Raw genomic sequence first — 18,064 nt, forward strand, 5'->3', positions numbered from 1 at the left:
ACTAGGGGTATCATCCCAAAGAGGGATAAAGACTAGAGGTGTCATCCCAACGAGGGATAAAGACTAGAGGTATCACCCCAACGAGGGATAAAGACTAGAGGTATCACCCCAACGAGGGATAAAGACTAGGGGTGTCATCCCAACGAGGGATAAAGACTAGGGGTATCATCCCAAAGAGGGATAAAGACTAGGGGTGTCACCCCAACGAGGGATAAAGACTAGGGGTGTCACCCAAACGAGGGATAAAGACTAGGGGTGTCATCCCAATGAGGGATAAAGACCATGGGTATCACCCCAACAAGGGATAAAGACTAGGAGTGTCATCCCAACGAGGGATAAAGACTAGAGGTATCACCCCAACGAGGGATAAAGACTAGAGGTATCACCCCAACGAGGGATAAAGACTAGAGGTGTCATCCCAACGAGGGATAAAGACTAGTGGTGTCACCCCAACGAGGGATAAAGACTAGGGGTGTCACCCAAACGAGGGATAAAGACTAGGGGTGTCATCCCAATGAGGGATAAAGACCATGGGTATCACCCCAACAAGGGATAAAGACTAGGGGTGTCACCCAAACGAGGGATAAAGTCTAGGAGTGTCATCCCAACGAGGGATAAAGTCTAGGGGTATCATCCCAATGAGGGATAAAGTCTAGGGGTGTCATCCCAACGAGGGATAAAGTCTAGGAGTGTCATCCCAACGAGGGATAAAGTCTAGGGGTATCATTCCAATGAGGGATAAATTCTAGGGGCATTATATTCCTCAGCACTATGCAGTGTACACTTGAGTAGATGGCCCTTTAATAGCTTCAGATTGACTATGGGTAGCGCTAGTGAAGCTGATAACATACCCGATCTACCATTTACTAGAAGCCGTTCCATGCAAGATGTCCTATTAGTCTCCATAATGATATCATGTAGTACCTGTATCTCACATACATGTTTACCTGGGGCCGCTTCTTGGCGTTCTTATCCATGGCTTGTATTGGCAGCAGTATTCATCATCTTTGTGCAGTTCTGGGGATTCTGATAAATAAAATAAAGCCATTAATGGGCCATAGCAATCACAGAAAAATGTGTTGGCTGGTGAGGAGTTTCCTTACTCACCCTCCCCCACATGGTGACAATCAGTAACTGTGAATGAGGATGTAAACCGTCACTAGTGATCCATCAGAACTCAAGCCGTCCATATGTCATCCATGAACTGTCATGGACATAATGAGGATGTTGATAGTTCTTTGATATTCATGTAGGGTGTATTATATCTATATGTTATAGATGTGTTCAAGGTGGGACCACCGCCATACCAGGAGCCTTCGGTTGTGGGAAAACTGTAATCTCCCAGGCTCTTTCCAAATACTCCAACAGTGATGTCATAGTGTATGTGGGATGTGGAGAACGAGGCAATGAAATGTCTGAGGTGTTGAGAGACTTCCCTGAGGTAAGGCAGTACAAGGTCCTTTGCTGCACCAGAAGCCCATGTGGTGGTGGCATCTGCTGGTATATCTGCACCCGTGCTGTATACGGATGGCTCGGTTACTTTGGCTTTTCATACTGTTGATTCTAAGATCTGATTGTGTGATTATTTTTTCAAGCTTACTATGGAGGTGGATGGCAAAACAGAGACTATCATGAAGAGGACAACCTTGGTGGCCAACACATCAAACATGCCAGTGGCTGCCCGTGAGGCATCCATCTATACAGGTGAGCTGACATAAGTCCAGTCCTGTCTGTCCATTAGGACTATATTGTCTTATGTCCACTGTGTTATAACACATGACCGCTAACCCTCTAATAACTGCATGGGTTGTTTCCCCGTCTCTAGGCATCACCCTTTCAGAGTACTTCCGAGACATGGGCTACAACGTCAGTATGATGGCTGACTCTACATCTCGATGGGCGGAAGCCTTGAGAGAAATCTCTGGTCGTCTGGCGGAAATGCCTGCTGGTAAGATTCATGTGACATCTCACTGGAGTCCACCACAGGACAGACACATAGATGATTGTGTGTAGATGGGTGCAGCCTCTTCTGTCTGTTCTGGAGCTTTGACACCATTTTGAATCATTTTTATTGTGGCTTTGAATTGCTGGCTATTCCCTTTTGAATCCCTGTGTCCTTGATCACAATCAGGTAATGTTCAGACTCCTAACCATGGCTGATATTTCACAGACAGTGGCTATCCTGCCTACCTTGGTGCCCGGTTGGCTTCCTTCTACGAGCGGGCAGGAAGAGTCCGGTGTCTCGGAAGCCCAGACAGAGAAGGAAGTGTCAGCATTGTTGGAGCGTGAGTTCTGCTTTTTGGCCAATGCGTATCTCATATTACTGGATTGTGGAAGATGCTGTAGCCAGGGAATGATGGAGACAAGTGATAATTATTAGTATTGCATAGCGTTGTCCTCCAGAGTGTGTCACATCACGCATCGTCCTGTCATGGGTCACACACCCCTCACCTTGGCCCATAGATGCCCAACACTTAGACAGACATGGCTCAGTAGTTTTGTACTGGGTTTGTACATGAAGGAAGACCATGATTTAAGGAACTAGTACACCCAGAAAATGGCTAAACCCTCCGACTGAGGATCATAGAAAAGGAAAGCTGGAGACAATTGTCCATGAATGTTCTCTGTAACGACTGGCTCTTCTCTACATTCACAGAGTATCACCACCAGGAGGCGACTTTTCTGACCCAGTTACATCGGCCACTCTGGGAATCGTACAGGTGAGGCCCTGAGCACCAGTCCTTGCTGTGGCATCATGCAGAGGATATTGAGGCACACTATGATGCGTCAGTGCTGTCATGGCTGCCAGGAGGCACCGAATATGGTTGTGGTCTCAGTGCTAGAGTGGTGGAAGAACAACTGAGGAGCTCATCATTGTTATCTTGTCACAGGTCTTCTGGGGATTAGACAAGAAGTTGGCACAGAGAAAACATTTCCCCTCTGTGAACTGGCTCATCAGCTACAGCAAGTACATGCGGGCCCTGGATGAGTACTATGAGAGGAACTTCCAGGAACTTGTGCCTCTCAGGACCAAGGCCAAGGAAATCCTGCAAGAAGAAGAGGACTTGGCTGAGATTGTCCAACTGGTCGGCAAGGTGAGCAGACTTCTGGTTTGTGTTGGGTTGGTGATGGTTTGTGAGGACACCCATAGTGCCGTGCTCATTGGCTCTACCCTGAATCCATAGGAAAACATATAATCCTATGGGGTAAGGGTGGGGTTGGAGTGGTGATGTACAAAGCCTGGGTAAGGCTGGTCCTGCTCTTGGTTCTCTGGCATTAGGTTAGTCCTTTGTGGTGGCACATTTCTCATACACTTATATCCTCTCACACATAAACCCCTGTTACCCCCACCATCTATAACCAAGTGTCAGTCCAGATAGTACTATGTGAGAAGTCCTTGACATCCATTGTCCTCTCTCACCCCATCACAGGGTTCCCTGGCAGAAGCAGATAAAATCACATTGGAAGTGGCCAAATTGATAAAGGATGACTTTCTGCAGCAGAATGGTTACTCTCCCTATGACAGGTAAGTGCTTGTAACTTGTGAAGTAGCTGGAGGTCAGTCCTGTGTCACCTGGGTGGGGTCTTGTTGCTCTTTGGCACCCCTTGTGTATAAGCATTATGCGACCAGGAGCAGTAACGAGAACTCATTGTAGAGGGCTGATACCACACGAGGATGAGGCCATCACCAAGCTCTTCAGCTCTTCCCTGAATCAGATGTTATGTTATCAACCAGTCAAGCTGAACCCATCTCACTATTGTGTTGTGTAACATGTGCCATGGCGAAATCCAGCCCAGGCAAAGCGACTCGTGGAGGCCTCTGAGGTTTCTCTATGACACAATTCCATGGACCTTACAACACAGTTACAGTAGATGATGTGACAAAGGCTTCTGTAATAAAGGAAAATAAGAGGTTCCTCCATGTCTCTTGCCCAATGTCCGCTCTGTATTCAGCATCTAGGCCCAGCACACACCCGGGATGGGATCCTCCATGTCCCCTACCCCATGCCCTCCCCCTCTTCAGCATCTAGGTCCAGTATGCACCCGGGATGGGGATCCTCCATGTACCCTACCCCTTGTTCTCCCTGTCTTCAGCATCTTGGTCCAGCACACAACCGGGATGGGATCCTCCATGTCCCCTACCCATGTCCTCCCCCTCTTCAGCATCCAGGTCCAGTATACACCGGGGATGGGATCCTCCATGTCCCATACCCCATGTCCTCCACATCTTCAGCATCTAGGCACAGCACACACCCGGGATGGGGATCCTCCATGTCCCCTACCCCATGTCCCCCCCTATTTAGGATCTAGGTCCAGTATACACCCGGGATGGCGATCCTCCATGTCCCCTACCCCATGTCCTCCGCCTCTTCAGCATCTAGGTCCAGTATACACCGGGGATGGGATCCTCCATGTCCCCTACCCCATGTCCTCCCCTCTTCAGCATCTAGGTCCAGTATACACCTGGGATGGGGATTCTCCATGTCCCCTACCCCATGTCCTCCCCCTCTTCAGCATCTAGGACCAGTATACAATCGGGATGGGATCCTCCATGTCCCCTACCCCATGTCCTTCCTTCTTCAGCATCTAGGTCCAGCACACACCCGGGATGGGATCCTCCATGTCCCATACCCCATGTCCTCCCTATCTTTAGCATCTAGGCACAACACACAATCGGGATGGGATCCTCCATGTCCCCTACCCCATGTCCTCCGCCTCTTCAGCATCTAGGTCCAGTATACACCGGGGATGGGATCCTCGATGTCCCCTACCCCATGTCCTCCCCTCTTCAGCATCTAGGTCCAGTATACACCTGGGATGGGGTTGCTCCATGCCCCTACCCCATGTCCTCCCCTCTTCAGCATCTAGGTCCAGTATACACCTGGGATGGGGATTCTCCATGTCCCCTACCCATGTCCTCCCCCTCTTAAGGATCTAGGTCCAGTATACACCCGTGATGGGGATCCTCCATGTACCCTACCTCTTGTTCTCCCCCTCTTCAGCATCTATGTCAAGCACACAACCGGGATGGGATCCTCCATGCCCCTACCCCATGTTTTCCCCCTATTCAGCATCTAGGTCCAGTATACACCTGGGATAGGATCCTCCATGTCCCCTACCCCATGTCCTCCCCCTCTTCAGCATCTAGACCCAGCACACACCCGGGATGAGATCCTCCATGTCCCCTACCCCATGTCCTCCCCATCTTCAGCATCTAGGACCAGTATACAACCGGGATGGGATCCTCCATGTGCCCTACACCATGTCCTCCGCCTCTTCAGCATCTAGGTCCAGTATACACCGGGGATGGGATCCTCCATGTCCCCTACCCCATGTCCTCCCCTCTTCAGCATCTAGGTCCAGTATACACCCGTGATGGGGATCCTCCATGTACCCTACCTCTTGTTCTCCCCCTCTTCAGCATCTAGGTCCAGTATACAACCGGGATAGGATCCTCCATGCCCCTACCTCATGTCTTCCCCCTATTCAGCATCTAGGTCCAGTATACACCTGGGATAGGATCCTCCATGTCCCCGACCCCATGTCCTCCCCCTCTTCACCATCTAGGTCCAGCACACACCTGGGATGGGGATCCTCCATGTCCTTACTCCATGTCCTCCCCCTATTCAGCATCTAGGTTCAGCACACACCTGGGATAGGGATCCTCCATGGCCCCACCCCATGTCCTCCCCCTATTCAGCATCTAGGTCCAGTATACACCCGGGATGGTATCCTCCATGTCCCATACCCCTTGTCCTCCCCCTCTTCAACATCTAGGTCCAGCACACACCCGGGATGGGGGCCTCCATGTCACCTACCCATTGTCCTCCCCCTGTACAACATCTAGGCCCAGCACACACCCGGGATGGGGATCCTCTATGTACCCTACCCCATGTCCTCCCCTCTTCAGCATCTAGGCCCAGCACACACTTAGGATGGGATCCTCCATGGCCCATACCCCATGTCATCCCCCTCTTCAGCATCTAGGTCCAGCACACAGCTGGGATGGGATCCTCCATGTACCCTACACCTTGTCCTCCCACTCTTCAGCATATAGGTCCAGTATACACCTGGGATGAGGATGCTCCATGCCCCTACCCCATGTCCTCCCCCTCTTTAGCATCTAGGCCTAGCACACACCTGGGATGGGATCCTCCATGTCCCCTACCCCATGTCCTCCCCCTCTTCAGCATCTAGGTCCAGTATACACCTGGGATGGGATCCTCCATGTCCCCTACCCCATGTACTCCCTCTCTTCAGCATCTAGGTCCAGTATACACCCGGGATTGGATCCTCCATGTCCCCTACCCCATGTCCTCCCCCTCTTCAGCATCTAGGCCCACCACACACCTAGGATGGGATCCTCCATGTCTCCTACCCCATGTCCTCCCCCTCTTCAGTATCTAGGTCCAGCATACACCCGAGATGGGATCCTCCATGTCCCCTACCCCATGTCCTCCCCCTCTTCAGCATCTAGGTCCAGTATACACCCAGGATGGGATCCTCCATGTCTTCTACCCCATGTGCTCCACCTCTTCAGCATCTAGGTCCAGTATACACCTGAGATGGGATCCTCCATGTCCCCTACCCCGTGTCCTCCCCCTATTCAGCATCTAGGTCCAGTATACACCCGGGATGGGATCCTCCATGTCCCCTACCCCATGTCCTCCCCCTTTTTAGCATCTAGGTCCAGTATACACCCGGGATGGGATCCTCCATGTCCCCTACCCCATGTCCTCCGCCTCTTCAGCATCTAGGCCTAGCACACACCTGGGATAGGATCCTCCATGTCCCCTACCCCATGTCCTCCCCCTCTTCAGCATCTAGGTCCAGTATACACCCAGGATGGGATCCTCCATGTCTTCTACCCCATGTCCTCCCCCTCTTCAGCTTCTAGGTCCAGTATACACCCGGGATGGGATCCTCCATGTACCATACCCTATGTCCTCCCCCTCTTCAGCATCTAGGCCCAGCACACACCTGAGATGGGATCCTCCATGTCCCCTACCCCGTGTCCTTCCCCTATTCAGCATCTAGGCCTAGCACACACCTGGGATAGGATCCTCCATGTCACCTACCCCATGTCCTCCCCCTCTTCAGCATCTAGGTCCAGTATACACCCGGGAAGGGATCCACCATGTCTCCTACCCCATGTCCTCCCCCTCTTCAGCATCTAGGTCCAGTATACACCCGGGATGGGATCATCCATTTCCACTACTCCATTTCCTCCCCCTCTTCAGCATCTAGACACAGCACGCACCCGGGATGGGATACTCCATGTCCCTTACCCATGTCCTCCCCCTCTTCAGCATCTAGGCCCAGTATACACCTGGGATGGGATCCTTCATTTTCCCTACCCCATGTCCTCCCCCTCTTCAGCATCTAGGTCTAGTACACACCCGGGATGGGGATGCTGCATGCCCCTATCCCATGCCCTCCCCCTCTTTAGCATCTAGGACCAGAACACACCCGGGATGGGATCCTCCGTGTCCCCTACCCCATGTCCTCCCTCTCTTCAGCATCTAGGCCCAGCACACACCCGGGATTGGATCCTCCATGTCCCCTACCCCATGTCCTCCCCCTCTTCAGCATCTAGGTCCAGTATACACCCGGGATGGGGATCCTCCATGTACCCTACCCCTTTTCTCCCCCTCTTCAGCATCTAGGTCCAGCACACAACCGGGATGGGATCCTCCATGCCCCTACCCCATGTCCTCCCCCTATTCAGCATCTAGGTCCAAGATACACCAGGGATGGGGATTCTCCATGTCCCCTACCATGTCCTTCCTCTCTTCAGCATCTAGGTCCAGTATACACCCGAGATGGGATCCTCCATGTCCCCTACTCCATGTCCTCCCCCTCTTCAGCATCTAGGCCTAGCACACACCCGGGACGGGATCCTCCATGTCCCCTGCCCCATGTCCTCTCCCTCTTCAGCATCTAGGTCCAGTATACACCCAGGATGGGATCCTCCATGTCTTCTACCCAATGTGCTCACACTCTTCAGCATCTAGGTCCAGTGTACACCCGGGATGGGATCCTCCATGTCCCCTACCCCATGTCCTCCCCCTCTTCAGCATCTAGGTCCAGTATACACCCGGGATGGGATCATCCATGTCCCCTACCCCATGTCCTCCCCCTCTTCAGCATCTAGGTCCAGTATACACCCAGGATCGGATCCTCCATGTCTTCTACCACATGTTCTCGCCCTCTTCAGCATCTAGGTCCCGTATACACCTGGGATGGGATCATCCATGTCCCCTACCCCGTTTACTCCCCCTATTCAGCATCTAGGTCCAGTATACACCTGAGATGGGATCCTCCATGTCCCCTACCCCGTGTACTCCCCCTATTCAGCATCTAGGTCCAGTATACACCCAGTATGGGATTCTCCATGTCCCCTACCCCATGTCCTCTCCCTCTTTAGCATCTAGGTCCAGTATACACCCAGGAAGTTATTCACCATGTCCCCTACCCCATGTCTTCCCCCTCTTCAGCATCTAGGTCCAGTATACACCCGGGATGGGATCATCCATGTCCACTACTCCATGTCCTCCCCCTCTTCAGCATCTAGGTCCAGTATACACCTGGGATGGGGATTCTCTTTGTCCCCTACCCCATGTCCTCCCCTCTTCAGCATCTAGGTCCAGTATACACCCAGGATGGGATCCTCCATGTCCCATACCCCATGTCCTCCCCATCTTCAGCATCTAGGCACAGCACACACCCGGGATGGGGATCCTCCATGTCCCCTACCCCATGTCCTCCCCCTCTTCAGCATCTAGGCCCAGCACACACTCGGGATGGGATCCTCCATGTCCCCTACCCCATGTCCTCCCTCTCTTCAGCATCTAGGTCCAGTATACACCTGGGATGGGATCCTCCATGTCCCCTACCCCATGTCCTCCCCCTATTCAGCATCTAGGTCCAGTATACATCCGGGATGGGGATCCTCCATGCCCCTCCCCCATGTCCTCCCCCTCTTCAGCATCTAGGCCTAGCACACACCTGGGATGGGATCCTCCATTTCCTCTGCCCCATGCCCTCCCCCTATTCAGCATCTAGGCCCAGCACACACCCGGGATGGGATCCTCCATAATCCTCCATGTCCTCCCCCTCTTCAGCATCTAGGTCCAGCACACAACCGCGATGGGATCCTCCATGTCCCCTACCCCATGTCCTCCCCCTCTTCAGCATCTAGGTCCAGCACGCACCTGGGATGGGATCCCCCATGTCCCTACCCCATGTCCTCCCCCTATTCAGCATCTAGGTCCAGTATACACCTGGGATGGGATCCTCCATGTCCCCTATCCCATGTCCTCCCCCTACTCAGCATCTAGGTCCAGCACACACCTGTGATAGGGATCCTCCATGTCCCCTACCCCATGTCCTCCCTCTCTTCAGCATCTAGGTCCTGTATACACCCTGGATGGGATCCTCCGTGTCCTCTGCCCCATGTCCTGCCCCTCTTCAGCATCTAGGTCCAGTATACACCCGGGATGGGATCCTCCATGTCCCCTACCCCATGTCCTCCCCCTCTTCAGCATCTAGGTCCAGCACACACCCAGGATGGGATCCTTCATGTCACCTACCCCATGTCCTCCCCCTGTTCAGCATCTAGGTCCATTATACAACCAGGATGGGATCCTCCATGTCCCATACCCCGTGTCCTCCCCCTTTTTAGCATCTAGGTCCAGCACACACCTGGGATGGGGGCCTCCATGTCCCCTACCCCATGTCCTCCCCCTCTTCAGCATCTAGGCCCAGCACACACCCGGGATGGGGATCCTCCATGTCCCCTACACCATGTCCTCCCCATCTTCAGCATCTAGGCCCAGCACACACTCGGGATGGGTTCCTCCATGTACCTTACCCCTTGTCCTCCCACTATTCAGCATCTAGGTCCAGTATACACCTGGGATGGGATTCTCCATGTCCCCTACCCTATGTCCTGCCCCTCTTCAGCATCTAGGTCCAGCACACACCTGGGATAGGGGCCTCCATGTCCCCTACCCCATGTCCTCCCACTTTTCAGCATCTAGGCCCAGCACACACCCGGGATGGGGATCCTCCATGTCCCCTACACCATGTCCTCCCCATCTTCAGCATCTAGGCCCAGCACACACTCGGGATGGGTTCCTCCATGTACCATACCCCTTGTCCTCCCCCTATTCAGCATCTAGGTCCAGTATACACCTGGGATGGGATTCTCCATGTCCCCTACCCCATGTCCTCCCCCTCTTCAGCATCTAGGTCCAGCACACACCTGGGATGGGATCCTCCATGTCCCCTACCCCATGTCCTCCCCCTCTTCAGCATCTAGGACCAGTATACACCCGGGATGGGATCCTCCATGTCCCCTACCCCATGTCCTCCCCCTATTCGGCATCTAGGTCCAGTATACACCCAGGATGGGATCCTCAATGTCCGATATCCCATGTCCTCCCCCTATTCAGCATCTAGGCCAAGCACACACCTGGGATGGGATCCTCCATGTCCCCTACCCCATGTGCTCCACCTCTTCAGCATCTAGGTCCAGTATACACCTGAGATGGGATCCTCCATGTCCCATACCCCGTGTCCTCCCCCTTTTTAGCATCTAGGTCCAGCACACACCTGGGATGGGGGCCTCCATGTCCCCTACCCCATGTCCTCCCCCTCTTCAGCATCTAGGCCCAGCACACACCCGGGATGGGGATCCTCCATGTCCCCTACACCATGTCCTCCCCATCTTCAGCATCTAGGCCCAGCACACACTCGGGATGGGTTCCTCCATGTACCCTACCCCTTGTCCTCCTCCTATTCAGCATCTAGGTCCAGTATACACCTGGGATGGGATTCTCCATGTCCCCTACCCCATGTCCTCCCCCTCTTCAGCATCTAGGTCCAGCACACACCTGGGATGGGGGCCTCCATGTCCCCTACCCCATGTCCTCCCCATCTTCAGCATTTAGGCCCAGCACACACCCGGGATGGGGATCCTCCATGTCCCCTACACCATGTTCTCCCCATCTTCAGCATCTAGGCCCAGCACAAACTCGGGATGGGTTCCTCCATGTACCCTACCCCTTGTCCTCCCCCTATTCAGCATCTAGGTCCAGTATACACCTGGGATGGGATTCTCCATGTCCCCTACCCCATGTCCTCCCCCTCTTCAGCATCTAGGTCCAGCACACACCTGGGATGGGATCCTCCATGTCCCCTACCCCATGTCCTCCCCCTCTTCAGCATCTAGGACCAGTATACACCGGGGATGGGATCCTCCATGTCCCCTACCCCATGTCCTCACCCTATTCGGCATCTAGGTCCAGTATACACCCAGGATGGGATCCTCAATGTCCCCTATCCCATGTCATCCCCCTATTCAGCATCTAGGCCAAGCACACACCTGGGATGGGAACCTCCATGTCCCCTACCCCATGTGCTCCACCTCTTCAGCATCTAGGTCCAGTATACACCTGAGATGGGATCCTCCATGTCCCATACCCCGTGTCCTCCCCCTTTTTAGCATCTAGGTCCAGCACACACCTGGGATGGGATCCTCCATGTCCCCTACCCCATGTCCTCCCCCTCTTCAGCATCTAGGACCAGTATACACCCGGGATGGGGATCCTCCATGTCCCCTACACCATGTCCTCCCCATCTTCAGCATCTAGGCCCAGCACACATCTGGGATGGGGATCCTCCATGTCCCCTACCCCATGTCCTCCCCCTCTTCAGCATCTAGGTCCAGTATACACCGGGGATGGGATCCTCCATGTCCCCTACCACATATCCTCCCCCTCTTTAGCATCAAGGCCTAGCACACAACCGGGATGGGATCCTCCATGTCCCCTACCCCATGTCCTCCCCCTCTTCAGCATCTAGGACCAGTATATACCCGGGATGGGATCCTCAATGTCCCCTATCCCATGTCCTCCCCCTATTCAGCATCTAGGTCCAGTATACACCCGGGATGGGATCCTCCATGTCCCCTGCCTCATGTCTTTTACCTCTTCAGCATCTAGGTCCAGTATACACCCGGGACTGGATCCTCCATGTCTCCTACCCCATGTCTTTCCCATCTTCAGCATCTAGGTCCAGTATTTACCCGGGATGGGGATCCTCCATGTCCCCTACCCCATGTCCTCCCCCTCTTTAGCATCTAGGTCCAGTATACACCCGGGATGGGGATCCTTCATGCCCCCTACCCCATGTCCTCCCCCTCTTCAGCATCTAGGTCTAGGCTCCATGCCCCCTACCCCACACAAGTTGTTTCCCGGCGTGTGCCGCCATACTTTGGCTTGAGCTATGAATAAATACTCTTGAGTCCTTCCAAGCCGGTGATGTACTTTATGAAAGACGTCCGGTCCACTAGGCTGCAGGATGCTCATGATTTGGTGTGTAAAGGCGTTCACATGTGACCTGGAAGTTATCAGTCACCACATTGGGGCGCGGCGGCACAAGTTACCATATGGGCGACCTATGGGTGTGCGTTGTCTGTTCTGCAGACGCTCACAGCATCTAAAGTAGGGGGCATAGCCACAGCATAGGTATTAGAGCCTAGCGAGGTGGAGCATAAACGCTGTTATTACTTAACCCTGGGCAAGCGTGCCAGACTCCACATAAGTGTGATTTCAGGAACCATACGGCATCTAGGAATTGGGTCATATAGAAATATGCCACATACACAGTTAAGACCCAAAAGAGTCAAACCAAAGGGGGTGCAGGATGTACGTAACATGACATTAACATTAAGGTCCACAGTGTGACATGGACTAGTAGATATTTACATTCTGAACCAGAAAAACGTCACTTACATAACACAAAAGAGGGGAAGAACAAGAGAAATTATGCAAAATAAGCAAAGTGCAGGCCCATTGGGTCTTTGTGTTCAATAAGTAAAGAACCCCTCCCCCAATCCTTGTCCACTCCGCTAGGTGGGAAAGCCACCAGTTCAATCCCAGTAAATTTCAGAATTGTGCTTGTCCATGAATATATATTGGCATATGTCGGGATATGGGGGTATCCTGAACATTTTCAATGTCCCCTAGATCAGTGTTCCCCAACCTTTTTGTATCTGAGGACCAGCTGCATCTATAAATTATAAGTTTCCCAACAGTGTCAAATGCCCCCACCAGTGCTTCCCACCCCTAATGCAATGCCCCCCACCAGTGCTTCCCACCCCTAATGCAATGCCCCCCACCAGCGCTTCCCACCCCTAATGCAATGCCCCCCACCAGCGCTTCCCACCCCTAATGCAATGCCCCCCACCAGCGCTTCCCACCCCTAATGCAATGCCCCCCACCAGCGCTTCCCACCCCTAATGCAATGCCCCCCACCAGCGCTTCCCACCCCTAATGCAATGCCCCCCACCAGCGCTTCCCACCCCTAATGCAATGCCCCCCACCATCGCTTCCCACCCCTAATGCAATGGCCCCCACCAGTGCTTCCCACCCCTAATGCAATGCCCCCACCAGTGCGACGAGGATTTGGGTCCGGCGCGATTCACTAAGATCATGCGTCGGAGTTCCTGCTTGTGTCGCTTCTGCCCCGTCACCTTCTTCTTCCTGGTGCATGTGAGTGCTGGTGCATGTGAGGTTTGTCTGAATCCGTCGGATTGTCTGGACGGCCACGCGCCCCATTTCTGTCGCATGCCGATGCTCCACAATCCAATCGCGTGCGACAAAAACCCTTGGCAATTCAGGGCAAAAGAGAAATATTCGGGAAACCCGACAAAAGTGCTGCGTTCGGAACCTTAGTAAATGAGCCCCAATGTCCCCAGCAGTGCTACGTCCAAATGAATAGCCCTCAGCAGTGGCCCCATATAACGCCCCAAGCAGCGACCCCCCCATATAATGGTCCCAGCAATGTCCCCCATATAATGCCCCCCATATAATGCTCCAAGCAGTGCCCCCCCCATATAAAGTCCCTGGAGTGCTCTGACCCCCGTATAGTGCACCCAACAGTGCCCCTACCCCCATATAGTGCCCCTAGCAGTGCTCCCCGTAATAAAATGCCCCCTAGCAGTGCTTCCTTCTCCCCAATATTATGTCCACAGCTATGGCCACATAATATGTCCCTGGCAGTGCTCTGACCCCCGTATAGTGCACCAAACAGTGCCCCTACCCCCATATAGTGCCCCTAGCAGTGCTCTTCCCACATAAAATGCCCCCAGCAGTGCTTCCACCTCCCCAACAAAATGTCCACAGCAGTGGCCCCATATAATGCCCCCAGTAATGTCCCCCCCAATTATATGTCCACAGCACTGGCCCAATAAAAATAATAAAGACAACACTTACCTCTGGAGCTCCCCTCAGGTTCTGGGTAGAGGTGCGTCTCACCCGTCCGCTGGCGAGCACCCTCTATGATGTAATCAGACGGCAGAGACGCGCCTCTACCCAGGACCTGAGGGGAGAACATGAGGAGCTGTGGGATGAAGAGGAGCACTGGAGAGGCGTTCCATGGTCCAGTCTTGGGGCACCGCCTGGCGGTGGGAGACCGTCACCCTAGATGATCACCAATTCATCCCCAATTCTTGTATGGTTTTAGCCCCACAGATGCACATTGCCTTAATAATCACTCCCAGGGGCAGGCAATGCACTCAAAGCAGCCATTGGGTCCAGCAACATCCCTGGGGAATTTGGGAAGGTGATATGAACCGCCCTGTCATGTATAGATCTTCCTCGTCTGAACATCACAGATACGTTGGTCTGGGTCCACACCGGCCCGTGGAAGCCTCTGGCCACCTCCGCACCATTATCAAGTCTTGTAGTCATTGTTTTATGCTGGATCTCAGGGATTCCTGCGGAAACACTTCCCGTACCCTGTGACCTCTTTCCTTAAACCTACATGGAAGATCATTAGAAATCTCTTAAAGTCTTTGTTGTTGTCAGTCTTAGAAGTTGCCCCTTTGGATTGCAGGGTTCTCTATAGACCGATGTTTGGACCAGACCTTGTGGGGCCCTTTTAATCATTAGTAGTTGGTCATGATGAGCCTCACACGTAAAACGGAACCCAATCCGGTCCAAGGAACAGAAAGACTCTGCATCCACAAGACGAATATGTCATAAATACACCTCGGGATAAGCCCCCCATCCAGTCCTTCAGGTGGATTATCACCCCCATCAGTCCAGGTGGGAGCTGAAGGACCACCCATTGCGGTGCCCTCATCATCCCCTTAGATACCTTCAATTCATTGAGTCTTTAATATAGGATGGAAAGCAAGAACAAAAGGTCTTAGCACTGATAATAAAGTCCTATGACACAATGAGTTAACCCCCGATACAATGGGCCCAGGGTATAGAATGTCACTATCGTAGTGAGGCAGGTCCAAGATGAGACCATTCTCCAAGGCCACCATTATACCGGAGAGTGGGATCTGTATGAAGGACCACCACGTTTCCACCCTTGTCCCGGGGTTTTACTGTAATATATGAATCCGACCCCCGAAGAGCAGTCATATTGTAATGTGTGCTGTAAGTAGTCCCAGATCCGTATATACATCAGTCCTGGGGGTCATAGTACTAAGACTTCTCATATGTAAAGACTCCTAGCCCCCCTAGATTGGGATCATCCTCCAGACTCTGGGAAGGTCTAATCTCTGGATTGTGCCACCATAAATGTCTAGCAAAGAGTCCTAGAAGAGAGATTGATTATTGGGGATTTTGTGGTGGAGACCCTCTGTTATACCAAAGCTTCCATATCTGGAGGAGCTGAGCACCAAGGGAGGCACGTGATGGGAAGTAGGACAGTATTGACCCTGTATCAGGTGGATTCCTGGAGGGTGCTAGGTCTGCGGTGGAGTGTCGCTGTATCCGTATGATGTACCTAGGATGATGTTCCTCCTCGGCAGGTACTGTCCCTTCTATAAGACGGTGGGGATGCTACAGAACATGATCGCCTTCTACGACATGGCCCGGCACGCGGTAGAGGCAACCGCACAGGCGGAGAATAAGATCACATGGTCCATCATCCGGGAGAACCTTGGAGACATCCTTTACAAACTCAGCTCCATGAAGTTCAAGGTGAGTGCCAGGAAAGATGCTACATAGGCCTCAGCTGCTGCAGAACACAGATGAGTAGGGGGTGAGATGTCTTAGTCAATACTCAACAGTGTAAATAAGCTGCGACTCCCAAAATGAGAGAAATCAAAGAAGAAAGTAGCGAGAAGAGGCCCTGACCCTGCTCACATAGGAGTTACCTAGGAGGCACTATAACAGCTGAGTAGCGGTGCAGTAGCCGGGAGGCTGAGAGATTGCAGACAACCTAGGGTTAAAGTACCCTAGAAGTTAAATAATTATACATATTACATACATATAGTTATTTAAACTATAAATATAACAAAATCATGCTTTTTTTTGTCATGGTGACACACCACCCGAGTTATGCTAGGTTTTTTGGCGAATTTTGGCACACCAAGCTCAAAAGGTTGCCCATCACTGCACTATGAGGAGGGCACCACAGCAGGAGGTCATAGAAGAAATAAGGGGGCACCATAAGGAGGGCACTACAGCAGGAGGTCAAGGAGGAATATGGGGGCACCATAAGGAGGGCACTACAGCAGGAGGTCATAGAGGGAACATGGGGGCACCATAAGGAGGGCACCACAGCAGGAGGTCATAGAAGAAACATGGGGGCACCATAAGGAGGGCACTACAGCAGGAGGTCAAAGAGGAATATGGGGGCACCATAAGGAGGGCACTACAGCAGGAGGTCATAGAGGGAACATGGGGGCACCATAAGGAGGGCACTACAGCAGGAGGTCATAGAGGGAACATGGGGGCACCATAAGGAGGGCACCACAGCAGGAGGTCATAGAGGAACATGGAGGCACCATAAGGAGGGCACTACAGCAGGAGGTCATAGAGGAAACATGGGGGCACCATAAGGAGGGCACTACAGCAGGAGGTCATAGAGGGAACATGGGGGCACCATAAGGAGGGCACCACAGCAGGAGGTCATAGAGGAACATGGGGGCACCATAAGGAGTGCACTACAGCAGGAGGTCAAAGAGGAATATGGGGGCACCATAAGGAGGGCACTACAGCAGGAGGTCATAGAGGGAACATGAGGGCACCATAAGGAGGGCATTGCAGCAGGAGGTCATAGAGGAAACATGGGGGCACCATAAGGAGGGCATTGCAGCAGGAGGTCATAGAGGAAACATGGGGGCACCATAAGGAGGGCACTACAGCAGGAGGTCATAGAGGGAACATGGGGGCACCATAAGGAGGGCACCACAGCAGGAGGTCATAGAGGAACATGGGGGCACCATAAGGAGTGCACTACAGCAGGAGGTCAAAGAGGAATATGGGGGCACCATAAGGAGGGCACTACAGCAGGAGGTCATAGAGGGAACATGGGGGCACCATAAGGAGGGCACTGCAGCAGGAGGTCATAGAGGGAATAAGGGGGCACCATAAGGAGGGTACTGCAGCAGGAGGTCATAGAGGAAATAAGGGGGCACCATAAGGAGGGCACTACAGCAGGAGGTCAAAGAGGAACATGGGGGCACCATAAGGAGTGCACTACAGCAGGAGGTCATAGAGGGAACATGGGGGCACCATAAGGAGGGCACTGCAGCAGGAGGTCATAGAGGAAACATGGGGGCACCATAAGGAGGGCACTATAGCAGGAGGTCAAAGAGGAACATGGGGGCACCATAAGGAGTGCACTACAGCAGGAGGTCAAAGAGGAACATGGGGGCACCATAAGGAGGGCACTACAGCAGGAGGTCATAGAGGAAACATGGGGGCACTATAAGGAGGGCACTACGGAGGTCATAGAAGGAACATAGGGCACCATAAGGAGGGCACTGCAGCAGGAGGTCATAGAGGAAACATGGGGGCACCATAAGGAGGGCACTGCAGCAGGAGGTCATAGAGGAAACATGGGGGCACCATAAGGAGGGCACTGCAGCAGGAGGTCATAGAGGGAACATGAGGGCACCATAAGGAGGGCATTGCAGCAGGAGGTCATAGAGGAAACATGGGGGCACCATAAGGAGGGCATTGCAGCAGGAGGTCATAGAGGAAACATGGGGGCACCATAAGGAGGGCATTGCAGCAGGAGGTCATAGAGG

The 18,064-nt window shown here is 53.1% G+C and overlaps 1 protein-coding gene across 3 annotated transcripts in view; it reads left to right on the plus strand.

Moving 5' to 3' along the window:
• The window catches only part of LOC140106988 (V-type proton ATPase catalytic subunit A-like), a 74,485-nt gene that overhangs the window by 48,908 nt on the left and 7,513 nt on the right, over nt 1–18,064 (plus strand). For all 3 annotated transcript variants that reach the window (XM_072131580.1, XM_072131578.1, XM_072131579.1), the window contains exons 7-14: nt 1,279–1,441; nt 1,596–1,704; nt 1,826–1,948; nt 2,171–2,285; nt 2,657–2,720; nt 2,892–3,095; nt 3,432–3,526; nt 15,836–16,007. In XM_072131580.1, coding sequence (XP_071987681.1) covers nt 1,279–1,441; nt 1,596–1,704; nt 1,826–1,948; nt 2,171–2,285; nt 2,657–2,720; nt 2,892–3,095; nt 3,432–3,526; nt 15,836–16,007 — 1,045 coding nt within the window. The remainder of the gene's footprint in view (nt 1–1,278; nt 1,442–1,595; nt 1,705–1,825; nt 1,949–2,170; nt 2,286–2,656; nt 2,721–2,891; nt 3,096–3,431; nt 3,527–15,835; nt 16,008–18,064) is intronic.

Source organism: Engystomops pustulosus, unplaced genomic scaffold, assembly GCF_040894005.1.
Source record: "Engystomops pustulosus unplaced genomic scaffold, aEngPut4.maternal MAT_SCAFFOLD_94, whole genome shotgun sequence".
Taxonomy (NCBI): domain Eukaryota; kingdom Metazoa; phylum Chordata; class Amphibia; order Anura; family Leptodactylidae; genus Engystomops; species Engystomops pustulosus.